Source organism: Procambarus clarkii, chromosome 20 (assembly GCF_040958095.1).
Source record: "Procambarus clarkii isolate CNS0578487 chromosome 20, FALCON_Pclarkii_2.0, whole genome shotgun sequence".
Classification (NCBI taxonomy): Eukaryota; Metazoa; Arthropoda; class Malacostraca; order Decapoda; family Cambaridae; genus Procambarus; species Procambarus clarkii.
Window position 1 is genome coordinate 21,841,136 of NC_091169.1, and position 16,532 is coordinate 21,857,667.

General features: G+C 41.8%; 1 protein-coding gene and 1 long non-coding RNA gene across 3 annotated transcripts in view; both read left to right on the plus strand.

Moving 5' to 3' along the window:
• The window catches only part of LOC138349855 (uncharacterized), a 242,317-nt gene extending 232,218 nt beyond the window's left edge, over positions 1 to 10,099 (plus strand). The window contains exons 5-6 of the mRNA XM_069327655.1: positions 4,893 to 5,045; positions 6,121 to 10,099. Of these exons, the coding sequence (XP_069183756.1) occupies positions 4,893 to 5,045; positions 6,121 to 6,347 (380 nt within the window). The 3' untranslated portion in view covers positions 6,348 to 10,099. The remainder of the gene's footprint in view (positions 1 to 4,892; positions 5,046 to 6,120) is intronic.
• A 1,907-nt stretch (positions 10,100 to 12,006) lies between these two features.
• LOC123755569 (uncharacterized) lies at positions 12,007 to 15,498 on the plus strand. Of its 2 annotated transcripts, none has more exons than XR_011229230.1 (4): positions 12,007 to 12,461; positions 14,606 to 14,763; positions 14,894 to 15,086; positions 15,295 to 15,498. It is a non-coding gene; the product is annotated as an uncharacterized lncRNA (long non-coding RNA). The 2 variants fall into 2 exon arrangements; XR_006772533.2 differs by lacking the exon at positions 12,007 to 12,461 and adding an exon at positions 12,513 to 13,124.
• Positions 15,499 to 16,532: the final 1,034 nt, after the last annotated feature.

Consider the following 16,532-nt stretch of genomic DNA (forward strand, 5'->3'; position numbering starts at 1 on the left):
AAGCATTTCTTGAATTTTCAACCCCCCACTGTGAACTTTGAAAGATATGCAATAAAGGTAATTTATCATCCCAAATAGAATTTAGTTCCAGAGAGGATCCAAGCGTTTTAGAGATTCGGGTAAAGAGATCCAGCAGAGGGAGAGACCTGACATGAGTTGCATTTGTTTGACATGTTCGATATGGAGGCTTGGAGGGTGAGCTTTAGTGCCTCGATCTTATTCTCTCTCACATACACACGCTTGTTTCTCTCTCTTTATTTCTCTCACTCGAACTCGGTCCCTCTGCCTCGCTCTTTCTCTTTCGATACACTCCTGCTAGCAGGCTTATAGAGCCTTTTGTTTCCTAGTTCTTGGTAAGCCTTACTCTGCTAGTTTTTTTCCCTGGCACACCGCCGTTCAATAGATTTGCAAGCAGGTTCCCAATTGGTGTTGGATGAGCATGACGAATGGTTAGGGTCTGGTACTCAGTCACGCCTCCCCGAGTTGATGTGGTGTGTGTGTGTGTGTGTGTGTGTGTGTGTGTGTGTGTGTGTGTGTGTGTGTGTGTGTGTGTGTGTGTGTGTGTGTGTGTGTGTGCGTGTGTGTGTACTTACCTAGTTGCACTCATCTAGTTGTGCTTGCGGGGGGTTGAGCTCTGGCTCTTTGGTCCCGCCTCTCAGCTGTCAATCAACTGATGTACAGGTTCCTGAGCCTATTGGGTTCTATTATATCTACACTTGAAACTGTGTATGGAGTCAGCCTCCACCACCTCACTGCCTAATGCATTCCATTTGTCAACTACTCTGACACTATAAAAGTTCTTTCTAATATCTCTGTGGCTCATTTGGGCACTCAATTTCCACCTGTCTCCCCTAGTGCGTGTGCCCCTTGTGTTAAATAGTTTGTAGTGTGTGTGTATATGTGTATGTGTGTGTGTGTGTGTGTGTGTATTACTAATAGTCCGCTACTGTGAACTCCCTTGGCCACAACAGCCGTCAAACTTCCAGGTACCTATTTACTGGAATCAGAGGCATCAGGTGAAAGGAAACCTTTCCCAAATGCTACCGTTCCGGCCTCAGGACTCAAAACCGCAGTCCTCGAATATGAGTGAATAATACTAGATATTGTGCCACACAGAAAACACTCTCTCTCTCTCTCTCTCTCTCTCTCTCTCTCTCTCTCTCTCTCTCTCTCTCTCTCTCTCTCTCTCTCTCTCTCTCTTTCTCTCGGTTATATTTCCATAGAAAGGGGCGCATTACATAGACATTTACAAATAAATACACATACTTTATAATTGTTCCCTGGATATCTAGAGTGGTAGCTTGTTCAGTATTTCGACTTTTGGTTTCTAGTTCGGTACCTAGTCCTTATGGGTTTCTAGTTCATTAACTAGGCCTGTCGTTTCTTGCTCAGTGTTTTGACTAGTATTTTCCTAGTTCATCACGTTAAATAGTATTGTTTTCAGAACATGACTGAATATTTATTGAAAAACAAATAGTTAATGAATAGTTGGCTGAAATATGGGAAGAATTATACCAATCCGTTCAAGCTGATTTACAAAATCCAGAGTTGAAGCCCCCTAAGGCAGTTCGTTGTTGACTTCAACCTCGTTCTGATAGGTCCTCCGACGGCGTGTGCGTGAAGGCGCTTCCGAGTCATTTCTAGAAAAGGAAGCACAAAATCAGGAATTCTAGGTTAGTTGGTATAGCTTGGGAAGCTAAGTTAGTGCGATAATGTAGTGTCAGCACATCTGTCAGCTGTAGAAATGAATTTATGGATACTGCACCTGCTCAAACACCTGTCAGCTATCGTAATGTATTTATGGTCATTCCGTGTCTGCATATTCCTCGGGTCTGTTTGGAAGCACAATACTGAATGTATCATACATCATCTGTATTATGCATCAGCTGCATTATACATCAACTGCATTATACATCAACTGCATTATACATTAGCCGTACCACACATCAGCCGATGCTGCTGCACCACACATCAGCCGGTGTAGCTGCACCACACATCCAGCTGCATCACACCTGCACTACATATCCGTATTATATACATCTGCATCACACAGTTGCACCATGCAACCACATCACACAGCTGAACCATACAGCTGCGTCACACAGTGTTTTCTGCTGTGGCAACCGATGGCGAAAACTGTTCGCTAATGTTGACCAGACCACACACTAGAAGGTGAAGGGACGACGACGTTTCGGTCCGTCCTGGACCATTCTCAAGTCGATTGTTCGCTAATGCTTGTATAGAGAACAAGTTATAACTCGTACCTTGAACTTTACGTCGTGCGGCAGTTCGCTGGGTAACTATGACATTTGTGTTCCAGCGGAGGTTGTCATTGGTTTTACAGGTGACTTTACAGTGGTGTTCCAGCCGAGGCTTTCACGTATTATGAGAGCGATGTTCACATTTGTAAAGAAGGAAAGTTTGCATTTGCATTTTCCCCTGAGAGCTTGTCCGAACCAGAAGTGGATCATGGAACATTGATGCACTTATCTCTTGGCTCAGACGAACATGAAAAAAAACACAAAATGCGCAAGTTACAGAGAAATTCAATGCGTCCATTACTGCGTGTGAATTAATTCAGAAGTGGTAAGTGCTGTAATGGCCTTTCTCTTACACAGCAGGCTCACAGCTTCACTGTACCTGGAGTGCTTCAGTAATCTTCCTCACGGTAATAAATACTAATGAATACTTACCCCTTATACTCTGATAAAGGGTTGGTGGCTTGAGAAACTTTCGGAGCTGTGGAAGAGTCGTTTGTTTTATGTATTTGTAGTAGAAGGCATCCTGTAGTCTCGGGAGACTATGGAGTTGCGCTCTGGCTGTCGAGACTGGAGTGTCCTCTCCAGGGCGCAAAGCCTCGGTAGGTCGATATGGAGGAGAAGCTGTTGCCCATGCAGCAGGTGCCCCCCTCTCCACGTTGCTGAAATTTTCCAATGGAAACACCAATAGGTTTCATTCCAACGCCGTCACAGGACCTATCAGAACAAGGTTGAAGTCAACAACGAACTGCCTTAGGGGGCTTCAACTCTGGATTTTTCATCGAGGTTAACTCCTGAAGGCCGTCTCATCAGTGAGTAAGGCCGCGAGGCAGCGGAGGTTTGAAGTAGGCATTTCCTTTCCCCTAGAGGAGCTGCCTTCCCTGGCTAACGAGTCCCATCAACCTCGAGCAGCTGGTTGTAAGGCGCCAGAGGCACGAGCTCACGTACGAAGGCCCTCGTACGTGAGGACCTGAAGGGCCGCCCCAGGAACTACTCCTGCAGGAAGTTGGTAGCCTCGCTGAGGGCCCTGCAGAACCTCCCGGAGGAGGATTGGAAGTCCTCCAAAGAGTTCCTTTATGTGAATACAGGCAAATTATTGACAGAAGGACATTTCTATTCATTTTCCCGAAATAAATGAATAATGGCGCGTATTACTATAAGAAAAACAAATTTGAAAAGTTTGTTTTGAAAGTATTTAGTAGAACGGACGATTTTAGGTGGCCAGTGCCATAAAATCGAACGGGCATGTGTGCAGTGGTTGAGAGGCGGGACCAAAGAGCTAGAGCTCAACACCCGCAAGCACAATTAGGTGAGTACATACACACATTCTCCCGTATAGTATAGATATTATTGGCTGTTACCGTCCTAGACACCACAGTAATCATACTCATACTCATATTAAACAGTTTACAAGCATGAAAACTTCCCATTCAACTGTTGTTATTGTTATAAACAGCCTCCTGGTGCTTCGGAGCTCATGATCAATTTAATAATTGGAAACAAAGCCGCCAAAGATAGAGAAAAGATGTACAGGTTCGTAAGTATTTGCGTAAGTGCTTTCGTGAATCTGGCCCTTGGTGTATTATTCATTTGGTAGACGGGTAATGGTTTTGTTACAAAGTTACCAACTTTAACATTACTTTCAACATTCAATAATAATCACAAGAGTTTGTACATTGCAATATTTGTAGAGGTGAGTTCTGATATATTGCACATACAGGCATAGTTCTCATCCTGTAACAACACTTTAGTAATTACACTCGCACAATACTTATGGATTGAAGTCCACTACCCGGCCCACCCTGCGGCGGGTAGTGTGCCCCATACCCATCCTGTGGGCAGTAGTGAGCCCCATACCCATCCTGTGGGCAGTAGTGGGCCCCATACCCATCCTGTGGGCAGTAGTGAGCCCCATACCCATCCTGTGGGCAGTAGTAAGCCCCATACCCATCCTGTGGGCAGTAGTGGGCCCCATACCCATCCTGTGGGCAGTAGTGAGCCCCATACCCATCCTGTGGGCAGTAGTAAGCCCCATACCCATTCTGTGGGCAGTAGTAAGCCCCATACCCATCCTGTGGGCAGTGGTGAACCCCATACCCATTCTGTGGGCAGTGGTGAGCCCCATACCCATCCTGTGGGCAGTAGTAAGCCCCATACCCATTTTGTGGGCAGTAGTAAGCCCCATACCCATCCTGTGGGCAGTAGTGAGCCCCATACCCATCCTGTGGGCAGTAGTACGCCCCATACCCATCCTGTGGGCAGTAGTAAGCCCCATACCCATCCTGTGGGCAGTAGTACGCCCCATACCCATCCTGTGGGCAGTAGTAAGCCCCATACCCATCCTGTGGGCAGTAGTGACCCCATACCCATCCTGTGGGCAGTAGTAAGCCCCATACCCATCCTGTGGGCAGTAGTAAGCCCCATACCCATCCTGTGGGCAGTAGTACGCCCCATACCCCTTAATATAGATCTTATTATAGTCGTGTTGGCCTGGCGCTTTCTCCTCATAGTTCCCCCGTGGCTCAAATGACCACTCACACACACATTTAGTTTGAGGAGCACATGAGACACGCTGGAGGAGGCGGACTGTCGTCGATCCCGTCTGAGTGTGTTGTGATCTTTTTGTCTTTCCAGGCGGGGCGGTGCAGTGCTTCCTGTGCAGCTACTCCCCTCGGAGTAACAGCTCTCGGATCGACGGCTGCACAGACGCCAACTTCACTAGTGAACACATTGAGTCCCGCTCGTGCAGTCTGGGCTGCGAGTCTGTCGACGTCTACGACATCAATGGTAACTGGCCTGAGTTGAGAGAGAGAGAGAGAGAGAGAGAGAGAGAGAGAGAGAGAGAGAGAGAGAGAGAGAGAGAGAGAGAGAGACAGACAGACAGACAGACAGACAGACAGACAGACAGTCAGACAGAGAGGCAGTGTTTGATGTACTCTCTCTATCCTTTATCATGCTTGATTCCACTTATATTTTCCTCCACCTAACCTAACCTAACCTACCCTAACCTAACCTAACCTACATTTATCTTCCTTGTATCTTCCCGGTCGGCTCAATATCCACATATTGTGACCACTTGATTGGGTGTTTTGTTTACCCTTAATCCATTTTATGGTGTCTCTATTCAATCATTATAATCTTCACTAATCCTTCTGATTTCCTCCTTGTTCTCTTCTACATTGTTTTTATGCTTCTCTTGTTCTATGTTGTATATTTTTATTCTTTATTCCATTTTCCACTAGTTTATAGCTTTCATAACTGCATTATTTCACTTGAACTAACAGATGTACAATTCTCCTGCGGCCTTGTGTCATCGTGGTTCACTATTTCTCTCACCACAATACAATATTCCCCTACTCTTCCATCTATCATTGTCCCCCTCCTCTCCCTTTATCATTTCTCCCTGCTCTACATGCATCATATTTCCCCTCCTATCCCCCTATAGCATATTTTGGTCCATTTATCTGTGTTGCTATGTTTAATATCTTTGCTATTGCTCTTCTCTTCAGTTACCATATATATATATATATATATATATATATATATATATATATATATATATATATATATATATATATATATATATATATATATATATATATATTTATATATATATTTATATATATAATAACAAAAGCAAATACGAAACAATTAAAAAAATTCAAGATTCAAACCTCGAATTGCTTAATATAAAGATGGAATCTTATCAAACAGGAAACTTAAAACTAATTTAGTTCTCTCCAGATTATGCTCGATTTAAATATCCTGTTTTTATCAGTCCATAAAACTGTTCATCTCGCTTGAAACTGCGATATTTATTTTAATGTTAATGTTGAGTTGACATTATATCCTTCTTTGGCAGGTGAGTTGGAGAGCTTCCACCGGAACTGTGCCACTAATGACACCATCATGACCAACACTTGCGAGACCTACAAGACCATCATCTTGACTCGCTTCGTGTGCTCCTGCGACTGGTCGTACTGCAACGCGGCCTCCGACAGCTATCAGGGAGTGCGACCCGTGATGATGGTGGGGCTGGTGTCCCTGGTGGCAAGTCTGCAGGGTTGTCGGAGTCAGCAGACTGTATGAGGGACGGTGGTCACACATTCTACATTATCTTTTAAGTGATTCTCTTACCATCTTCAACGTGTACTGTTTCAACGTGAATAGATGAGGCTTAGCTCTTTGGCCAGTAAAGGAAGATGCTATGAACTTTCTTCAGTGACTTTGCTTGAGAATAAGGACATTTGTGCATCGTACCTTGGAGAAAATTGTCTCTGAAAAGCAAATTTGATTTGCGATGGCTTCGGGTGAGTAGAAGACGAGGCATAGCTGATCCAGTAGACTCCATCACCATCAGTTGACGTTAAAGAGGTATAGCTGACGAGACGATGACTATCACCATCAACTGGTGCCATCATGCAAAACGTAATAATTGCGACGCATCTGCCATTTAGAGCTCTTTGTTAGATTTCTTAATATGGAGCACCAAATTAAATATTTACAAAAGGTTTTCCGTGATGTTTGTGCGATATGAATGAGTATTAAGAACAAAGATACTTAACAAAATTAACCTTGAATAGAGTTTACTAAGCTAGATTGGTGGTCGAATACATTCGGCTCCTGAAACAGGGAGCCCAAATCTTTTCACATTTATTCGACGACACTGCATGACAACTCTCAAGCTAGAGTGATGACAAGAGTACATGCAAATCCGCTTCGAGCAGGTGCTGGTACTTAGGGAAGAGTGGAGTTGATTCATGTGGTGACGTAGCTGGTGGTAGGCATCAGCAGTAGAGCTGTGGTAGGCCTGTCATTACACAAACCATTACCACACCATACGGGCTCACCATAGCCCATGCTACTTGGAACTTTTTTGTTCCGGGTAGCGAATATTTAACAACAACAACATTACCACACGTGTGTTGGGGTCAGTTGAGGTGACATATGACCATACACCAGCATGACTGGACTCAAGACTCCTGTAGCTCTTGGCCACCCGTCAGCTCCAACACATCCCTTGTTTCTAAGATGGTATGATAGGTATCATGTGTGTATGTCAACAGAGAATAGCCGTCCAAAAGTGATGAGATATCTGGAAACGATTGTGGATCGCCACTACTATCTGGATAATGATGGTCTGCAGCTGCTGCCGTATAGCTGCTTCAGGATCGCCGCCTGTTCTAGTCATGAGGATGTTCTAATTATGTTCTACAGTCACCGTACTGTAGTATATAATATCCTCGTTTTCTCTCGCAATTATTTAGTTATCTTACGAAGTGGAGAGGCAGAAGCAGCCCTTGAGTAACGCAGGGGCACTGGCTGAGTGGCATTGTTTATCAGACACGAGTAACCACTTGTTTTTATAAGAGTTACTGATTGCACTAGAGTGAATCCTCCCGTTAGAGTACACCCAGCTTGTGTTCCGCTATCGAGCCTTCATGATGTCTCAGTAGCAATAACCATGTTTGATGTAAATATTTGAGATATCAATGTATTCATCACTGCCACGCCTAAAACAAACTTTATCATTCTAGAGAGTTCTGTCGTGCGAGCTCTCCAGCAGCGGGATTATGACCGGCACCCATTGGGCAGATTTTGCAAGAATATCATTATCAACGTCGAATCCACGTCGAATTTACGTCGAATCTACGTCGATTCTACGTTTCTTTGGCATATTTTGCTCACCGAACAGTGTTCTACCGCAATAGCAACCCGTCCTAAGGTACCAAAGTACCTATGATGACATGTTACTTAGAGAACCAGTGCTGCAGATATCCATAGTTCACCTTTGGTGTACATAGCTATCACCTATGGCTTCTTATTTCAGTATTTTGGATGATTTTAAGGCTTAATTATTAAGATTTTAGTGAAGTAGTCAACCATGAGGATAGCTGTTAATAGCTGAATGCTCTCTTTACTTAAATGGAAATAGTTGAAAAAGTTATTATTATAGTATGGTCCCCATACCCATGATGTGGGTGGTAGTGAACCCCATAACCATCCTGTACGCGGCAGTGGACCTTACCTATCCTGTGGGCGGTAATAGGCCCCATACCCATCTACCTTGTGGTAGTGTACCCTATACCCATCCTATAGGTTGTAGTGGACCTCAAACTCATCCTGTGCGTGGTAGTGAACCTTATACCCATCCTGTTGGTGGAGGTGGAACCCATGCCCATCCTGTGGGCAGTACTGGACCCCATACTCATCCTGTGGGCGGGAGTGTACCCCATACCTCATCCCATAGGTGATAGTTAACCCTATTCCCATCCTGCATGTGTTATTAGACACCATATTCATCTTACAAGTGATAGTGGACCCCATACACATCCGTTTGACTAGTTGTGAACCCTATGTCCATCCTGTAAAGATTAGTGGACCCAATACCCATGCTGTGAATGGTAGTGGATCCCATATCCATCCTGTATACTGTATCCTGTATGTAGTTGACCCCATACCCTTTCTGTGGGTAGTAGTGGACCCCATACCCATTATGTGGGTGAAAGTGGACCCCATAACCATCCTATGGGTGGAGGTAGACCCCCATACCCATCCTGTGTGCGGTAATGGGCCTCATCCCCATCGTTTGGGTGATAGTGGACTCTATACCCATCTTGTGGGTACTCCATACTGATGGAGTATGGAGTACCCATCAGTATGGAGTATGGTTATTTAGCTAAGATTTCTGGTAGCAGATCATTTTGAATGAAATATTTACAGATATCTGAAACGTTCGTACGAACCATTCTCTCTGTTTTTAGAGCATTCACTAGTGTATATAATGTTGTATAAATCCTATTATATAGGATTATATATAAATCCTATTATATAAATAAATCGAGTTAAATCCTATTATAGGATTTTATTATATGTAATAGTTTAGTGCAACTTTTTTTTTATTTCTGAGAAGCTTTAAAAATCATCCAAAATAGTGAAGAAAGAAGCCATAGGTGATAGTTATGTATATCACAGGTGAACTTTGAATATACGCAGCCTTGGTACTCTAAGAAATATGTCTTCATATGTACTTTGGTTCCTGAGAACGGGTTGGCAATAGCTGCTAAACACGTTGGCTAACTGCGAAGCTTAACACAGCAACAGTCAACCAGTAGTAAATTAAATTTAATCTTGAATTTTTACACTTGCTTTACTTTGTCAGCAACAAGGTAATTGCTTTTTATAAACAAAAAGCTTTAGTATTTATAAGAAAAAAAAATTTTTTTGGTCAGTTTGAAATGACGATTGGATAAAGTATTTCTATTGAGGTTTGGCTGGGATTAAGGATCACTATGACAGACCATGGTAATGCCTTTAGGTGACAGGATTGCAGTCATGTCACCTTGCCAAGAAAGTATGTTAGTGATGGCATTAAAACACAGGAGTGTAATCGACTTGAGAATGGTCCAGGACGGACCGAAACGTCGTCGTCCCTTCAATTTCTAGTGTGTGGTCTGGTCAACACAGGAGTGTAAGAATGTGTTATCGTGGCTTGCTGGCGACAAATTACCATTTTTTCAGCATCTACCTCCACAGGGCCTAAGCCTCTGGCTGACTGCCTTATGTTTGGGGTTTCTCCTGTGGCCTGTCGATACACCTGTGTGGCAGTGATCGCCTTCAGCGGCACTCTGGCATCAGCAGTGATCTCGGAACCTGTTGGGCATTTCACTTGTGATAACATGCTTTGTCAACATAATTCTCTAGATGAGAAGAGGGCGTTTTCAACGTTCAGAGTAGATTTCTGTATGTATTAGATTCCTTATTGATACGTAGTCAATATGACTACATATCAACTGTCATCTTGTAAAATCTGTTAAAAAAAAAAAAATATATATATATATATATATATATATATATATATATATATATATATATATATATATATATATATGTATATATATGTATATATATATATATATATATATATATATATATATATATATATGTATATATATATATATATATATATATATATATATATATATATATATATATATATATATATATATATATATATATATATATATATATATATATACGGATTTTATAACACCGTCATGACCCCCTTGGCATTTGTCTTTCATATGGTGAAGTCTATATTATTCAATAGATTTTATACAACAGTTTAGGTTTATAAAAGATATATTGAGAAATAGTAATATACCGAATGATTTGTTAGTAGTAGGTAGTATTTGTCAAAAGTGGGATTACTTTGTATAAAAAAAAATTGACCAGGTGACAACATATGACACTAGAAAATATCGAGGCTATACAATGGGATCGAACCCGCAATCCTTGGGCTCTCTTTCTCGAGACGCAGGTTCGATGCGCATCCTACAACCTCAGTATTTTCTCAGCTAAATCACGTTCTTGTGATTTCACCATGTATATCGCATGCGTTATTTTTAATGTTTGCGTATATCGGTTGGCATATATATATTTTAGGATTGCTAGAAAGCCGCATAAATAAAACACTGATATATTAGTTCAACCACTATGTGATATATGCATAAACATAGCTTTGTCACCACATGTATGTATAATGCATTCACACCTGTTCCATATGATTGATTGCAGATTTTGACTTATCAAAACACACTGTGGTAAGTGCCACACTAATCTGAGATCATCACAATTACTTGCATTCATTTTATTGTTATATACAAATAATTTATCAATAAAATCGGATTTACTTTATTTAAATGTGAATAGTTGTTTTATTGTGACCTTTAAGTGACTATAGATATCTTATAAGAGATTTTTAAATTACGTTTAATCAAGCTTGAAACGAGATTGAAGTTTATAGCAAACATCTAATGTCATGTAATCACCTGCATTGGCAAAGTATTTTGATTTGCAGGCGATGAGTCCCAGTAACGTGACTGAAGAATGTTGACCAGACCACACACTAGAAGGTGAAGGGACGACGACGTTTCGGTCCGTCCTGGACCATTCTCAAGTCGATTGTGAATGTCAAGTGCGATTTTGAAGGCAATCGACGACGTTTCGGTCCGTCCTGGACCATTCTCAAGTCGATTGGGAATGTCAAGTGTGATTGTGAAGACAATCGACTTAAGAATGGTCCAGGACGGACCGAAACGTCGTCGTCTCTTCACCTTCTAGTGTGCGGTCTGGTCAATATTTTGATTTGTCATATTGTGATGCTACTGTCATGACTGATGCCTTTCACTTACACTGCTACCTTGCACAGTTCATTGATTCAGAGTTACATTGTTCCTACCAGTCTGACACATGTTGCCGAAGCTCCAAAAGATGCTGTTAACCATTTAACTTCCTGTTGAATACCAACTTCGTCGACCACTCAAACAAATTACAGTCCCGCTCCTATGCTAGGTAAGTTCACTACGGGCTCACCATAGCCCGTGCTACTTCGAACTTTTTGTTCCAAATAGCTGAATCTTAAACAACAACAACAACAACAACGTCGACTTCTATTACCACTCGCTCTTGGTAAAGCTCGTGTTCCTGGAAGCAGGTTCTAAAGCTCCTTATTGACCTGTTCCCACAAGTGCTAACTACAGGAATCATTAATTAAAACAACTGTTTTTTTTATAAAGAATGAAACACCAGTTTACTCTGTGGGAGACACACATGAAAAAAAGTACAGACAAGATACATTTAATAATTTCAAATGATTATGGGCTTATGACCACTCTTACACACACACGTTGATATATATACAACTTGATAATACATCACATGAATACCAGACTCATTGCAAACAACATCGCCGCAAGTAAACAAACACTACTACTGAACTTCAAGTTGTCATATCCACTCAGTGTGGCATTTGCGCGCTCCCTGGACACACGGAAGCCAACCCTCCCGCGTAGTTACGACACAAAAGCCATACTTTCTCTGTAATAAACACTACCAAACACTTTCTGAAATGGGCATTAAATACATTAAACATCACTAGAAACGATATATTCGTATAATTATACTTCTTACTCTGAAAATAGTATACACCAAGTAATACGCTCAGTTGGTACAACTGACTCGTGTAGATGGCGTGTAGGAAGGAGATGGGAACCACCTAACATCCAAGACTCGTCTTAAGAGTTATACTCCAGACACTCGAGGAGTACCTTGGGAAGACGGAGATAGGAGGAGCGAGGAAGGTGACGGGAAATATTGTTTTCAAGACGAGAGGAGCGCCGAGGATCCATCCGGCGTCACATGGTGATCGTCGAGGACGCCACTTGTGCAGAATAATATTCTGAACAATGTCATCCTGGACGTTAATAGTTATTATAAAGCATAAATGTTCACATTTCATTAAGTTAAAATCCTTTAATTTGTCATTAACGAGCAATATCTTAAGTCAATTGAAAGCAAATATTTAACATCATCCAGTGTTGTATCAGGAACTTTGGGCTGTTGGGTTTGTTAGTGTGTTATTGTATATTGTATACTGTAGTTGTGGAGCGGCCATTAACAGTTCTTGACTGACCGACGATTACGACACTGCCGATTCTATTAAAAATGCTGCTCTGTTGTACCTGTTGTTCTGTTGCAACATTTACAATAGATTGTAAAATTTGGTCTTTTAATTAGATTTCGAAATTAACATCTTCAAACATTCAAGCTGGCGATCATTATTGGTTCATTAGACTCGTTCGTATTTGGGGAAGTGAAGGAGTGGCTGTTGGCCATTGATAATTGACACTTCAGACTCGCAAAATGTTAACCAATGGGGGTGAGTTTTAGGGTGAATGTCAACCAATCAGCGGCCGGGTTTGGCTGGCTGCTGGATATAAAAGTGACGCTGAGCCAAACTGCACTTCAGTGTGTTTTACCTCACTTTTGGTATACAGTTCCAGCTTCGTCTCCTGGGGTTGACCTGTATGTGGGGGATACCCCCTTGCCCTTCCCCTCCCTCCCTTTGCTGCCTCTCCCCACCCCCTGCCCTTTGCTGCGTCCCTTCCCCTGCCTCTTGTTCCCCGTCCCCTTCTTGGTTCCACGTACTGGAAGTAGTAAAGTGTATGGGGGAAAGTATCACTATTTCAGTTACCTTGACAAATCAAAAGTTGGGTTTAGTGCGCATAATGTTGCGTGTGGCACTACAGCAGACCCAAACTGGCCTGTGGCGCTCCTTTACCCCACTTGTATCATGCGAGAGGCTAGCCCTTAACGTCTGGCCTGCGATCTTAACAATTCGGATAAATAGAAAGTTTCTGTATGTATATAATGAGGTTAGGTTTTTAAAACATTAAAACTACAACAGCAAACATTAAATTTCGAACATCTTAATATTGCTCAAATTCAGCAGGCTAGAAACGTAATGTGTAAAGTGATTTTTATTTATGAATCGGAATACGTTAATAGTTTAAGATGTCCATCCATGGTGTTGGGCTTAAGTTTCCCGTTAACGCTAATTATGTAAATGTCTTGCACTAATCGTAAAATTTCCTTTTTAGAGTAGCATTTCAGTTGATTTGAATAAATGATTTGTGAATATAGTTCTAATAACGATTAAACGAAATAAATCGTGCTGATCATTGATCTTAAAAGATGGTTAACCTAAACTACCGGTTTGTAGTTAAATTGTCAGTGCCCCGGGGGTCTATACAAGGCAGTCTGAAGCCTGACAAATACAACATAAGTAAAATTCAGATGTTAGTCTCCGGACACTTCTCCAGTGTTGCTCTAGCAGTTCAGAACATTGGTAATGTTCAGTATAGCCATGCACGTTGACTGTTTGTTCTAGTTACTAGGTCAATGCTAATTTATTCTGTTTTAAAAAAACGTACAGTTGATAAACCATTGCTAAAGTTTAAAAAAATAAACCAAATCAGCCCCTTCCCCCCCCCCCCCCCCCCCCAACAAAATTTCAGCCTAATTTAGAATGTCTACAAACAGCTAGGTTATCTACAACCCTAACCTAGAGGCTTAATAAAGTTTTGAAGTATCTTGGATAAGAGTAACTAAGATACCTAATTTAACTTAACCTAACACTAAACAAATCCGGTTTAGCTTACTTTCCCGTGTAGATATTAGATGTAAGATGGTTGTTCTTAAATAATTTTAACCTTGACTTGTCTGATTAACCATATTCTTGCCTTTTGACAACCCTACTGCAATCTTAAATCTCTTTTTTTTTTTTTTTTTTGAGATATATACAAGAGTTGTTACATTCTTGTACAGCCACTAGTACGCGTAGCGTTTCGGGCAAGTCCTTAATCCTATGGTCCCTGGAATACGATCCCCTGCCGCGAAGAATCGTTTTTTTTTTTATTCTCGTATTTATATACGTATTCTCGTATTTATTTCATTTATATTCTCGTATTCCAGAATACGTCCACTTGCACTACTTGTCGTTTCAGGTCTATTAAACGAGGGCTGATGGGGACTAAAATTTCTCATGGTGCGTGAATACTAATGCCTACAGCTGGAATAAAGCAAAATCTTACTACTAGTCTTGGCAGAGGCTTCCAGCTAGGTAGTGTCATGGATAAGAAATACTTCGGCATTAACGCCAGAAGTGAGTTTGGTTAATGGTGTTTTAACATGATTAAGGCACATGCATTTCGGATTATAAATTTTAAAATATGGTCAGCCTGTTGGACTATTTACTAAATGGCAAAGAAATATTTTCTGACATGTTTTGTTAGGTGGGATCCCGTTCATGTGCTTCGTTCGTTCCCGCTTGTCCACAACGACCTGAAGGTGTTGAAAAGACCACACACTAGAAGTAGAAGGGACGACGACGTTTCGGTCCGTCCTGGACCATTCTCAAGTCGTGACCACCTGGAGGTGGTCAGCCGGGTACACATTCTCCTGCACAAACTGGTCTCTCACTGGAGGGTCAGTATGGCTTGTTTTACTTTATTACAGTCATATAACTCAAATTATCATAACATACGGGGGCGTTTGGTAGATTTTAAAGTGTAGGTTACTCATAAGGGCTTCAATGGCTGTAGAGGTCTGCAACAGATGAAATTAACTTCACAAGATTGAAGTCTTTAATGTTAAGTAATAAAATAGTTGATAATTCTTCCCCTCCCGTCCCCAGGCTCGGGCGACCACAGCCAGACAACGGGGAAGGCAACGAGGACTCTCTGGTACTGAACATCTCTAAGAACGTCGTGAAATGACACATTGCCTGTCACCACGTCAAGGCCGTTGTCAAAGACCAGCTTTTGATATATTTTTGACCCAGAAAATGTCTTGACTTCCCCGAATGTTGACGCTGTAAAATATTAAAATTTAAACTAGCTCATAATCATCTTAAATAACCTTAACCAGAGGGTTTCTTAGTGCATAGTGGTCTACACAGCTTGCCACTAACAACCTGAAGTAATGGCTTGTGACCCCAAGGTCACGACTTGGGGAAAACCCAGAGGGGGGGGGGGGAATGTGAATCACATTGTGTACATCAGTAGTACTCGCCCTTCCCCCCCCCCCCCCCCCCCCCACCCCACTTTAGACCAATGTAGGTGGATTATTTGTAAAACCTGGTTGTGGCACTATTTTGGGTCTCTCCCAGTGACCTCGCTAGGCATCTTAAGATAAATGCCTTCAGTACAAAGGTTTTGTTTGCGTGGTTTTTGTTTTTGAACGCTGCCTCGACTTTCCAGTGTTCTAAAATTGTACAGGTTTTTATATTTAAACCCATTCCAATTTGGCAACTTAACAACGCAATTGAATCGCTTCCTTAGTTGCCTATACTTCACTATCCACAGAATTGCTTTCTATATAATGACCCTGTATGACTGAGCAATAAATCTGTGAACTATTACTTCTACACGATGCATATTCATAGATGGAACAGTTTATTTAATTTCTAGTTTTTAACGCTCCCCTCCCATTATCTTGAAGTTGTGTATGGAAACTTTAAAATAAGTTTCCATAGAATTTAACAGGCATGAACTTTTGTTAGGTAATTAAAATTTGGAACAAAAAGATAACTGGTGACGGCATTTAGTATTGCATTACTAAAGGCAAAAGTATATTCAGTGACCTTGTTCCATCTTCAGGTTTTAATGTGAAGTGATATTTTTTACATGGGTGAAGGTGATTTTCTACTTACAAAGCAAGAATGGTAAGTCAATGGAAACCACTACCACCCACACGATGGACAAGTCCAATGTTACCCACAGGACGTGTGTGCGGACCACTGCCACCCTCAGTGGACCCACACACCCATCCTCCTGAGGGTGGTAGTGGACCCCTACACCCATCCTCCTGTGGGTGGTAGTTGACCCCCACACCCATCCTCCTGAGGGTGGTAGTGGACCCCTACACCCATCC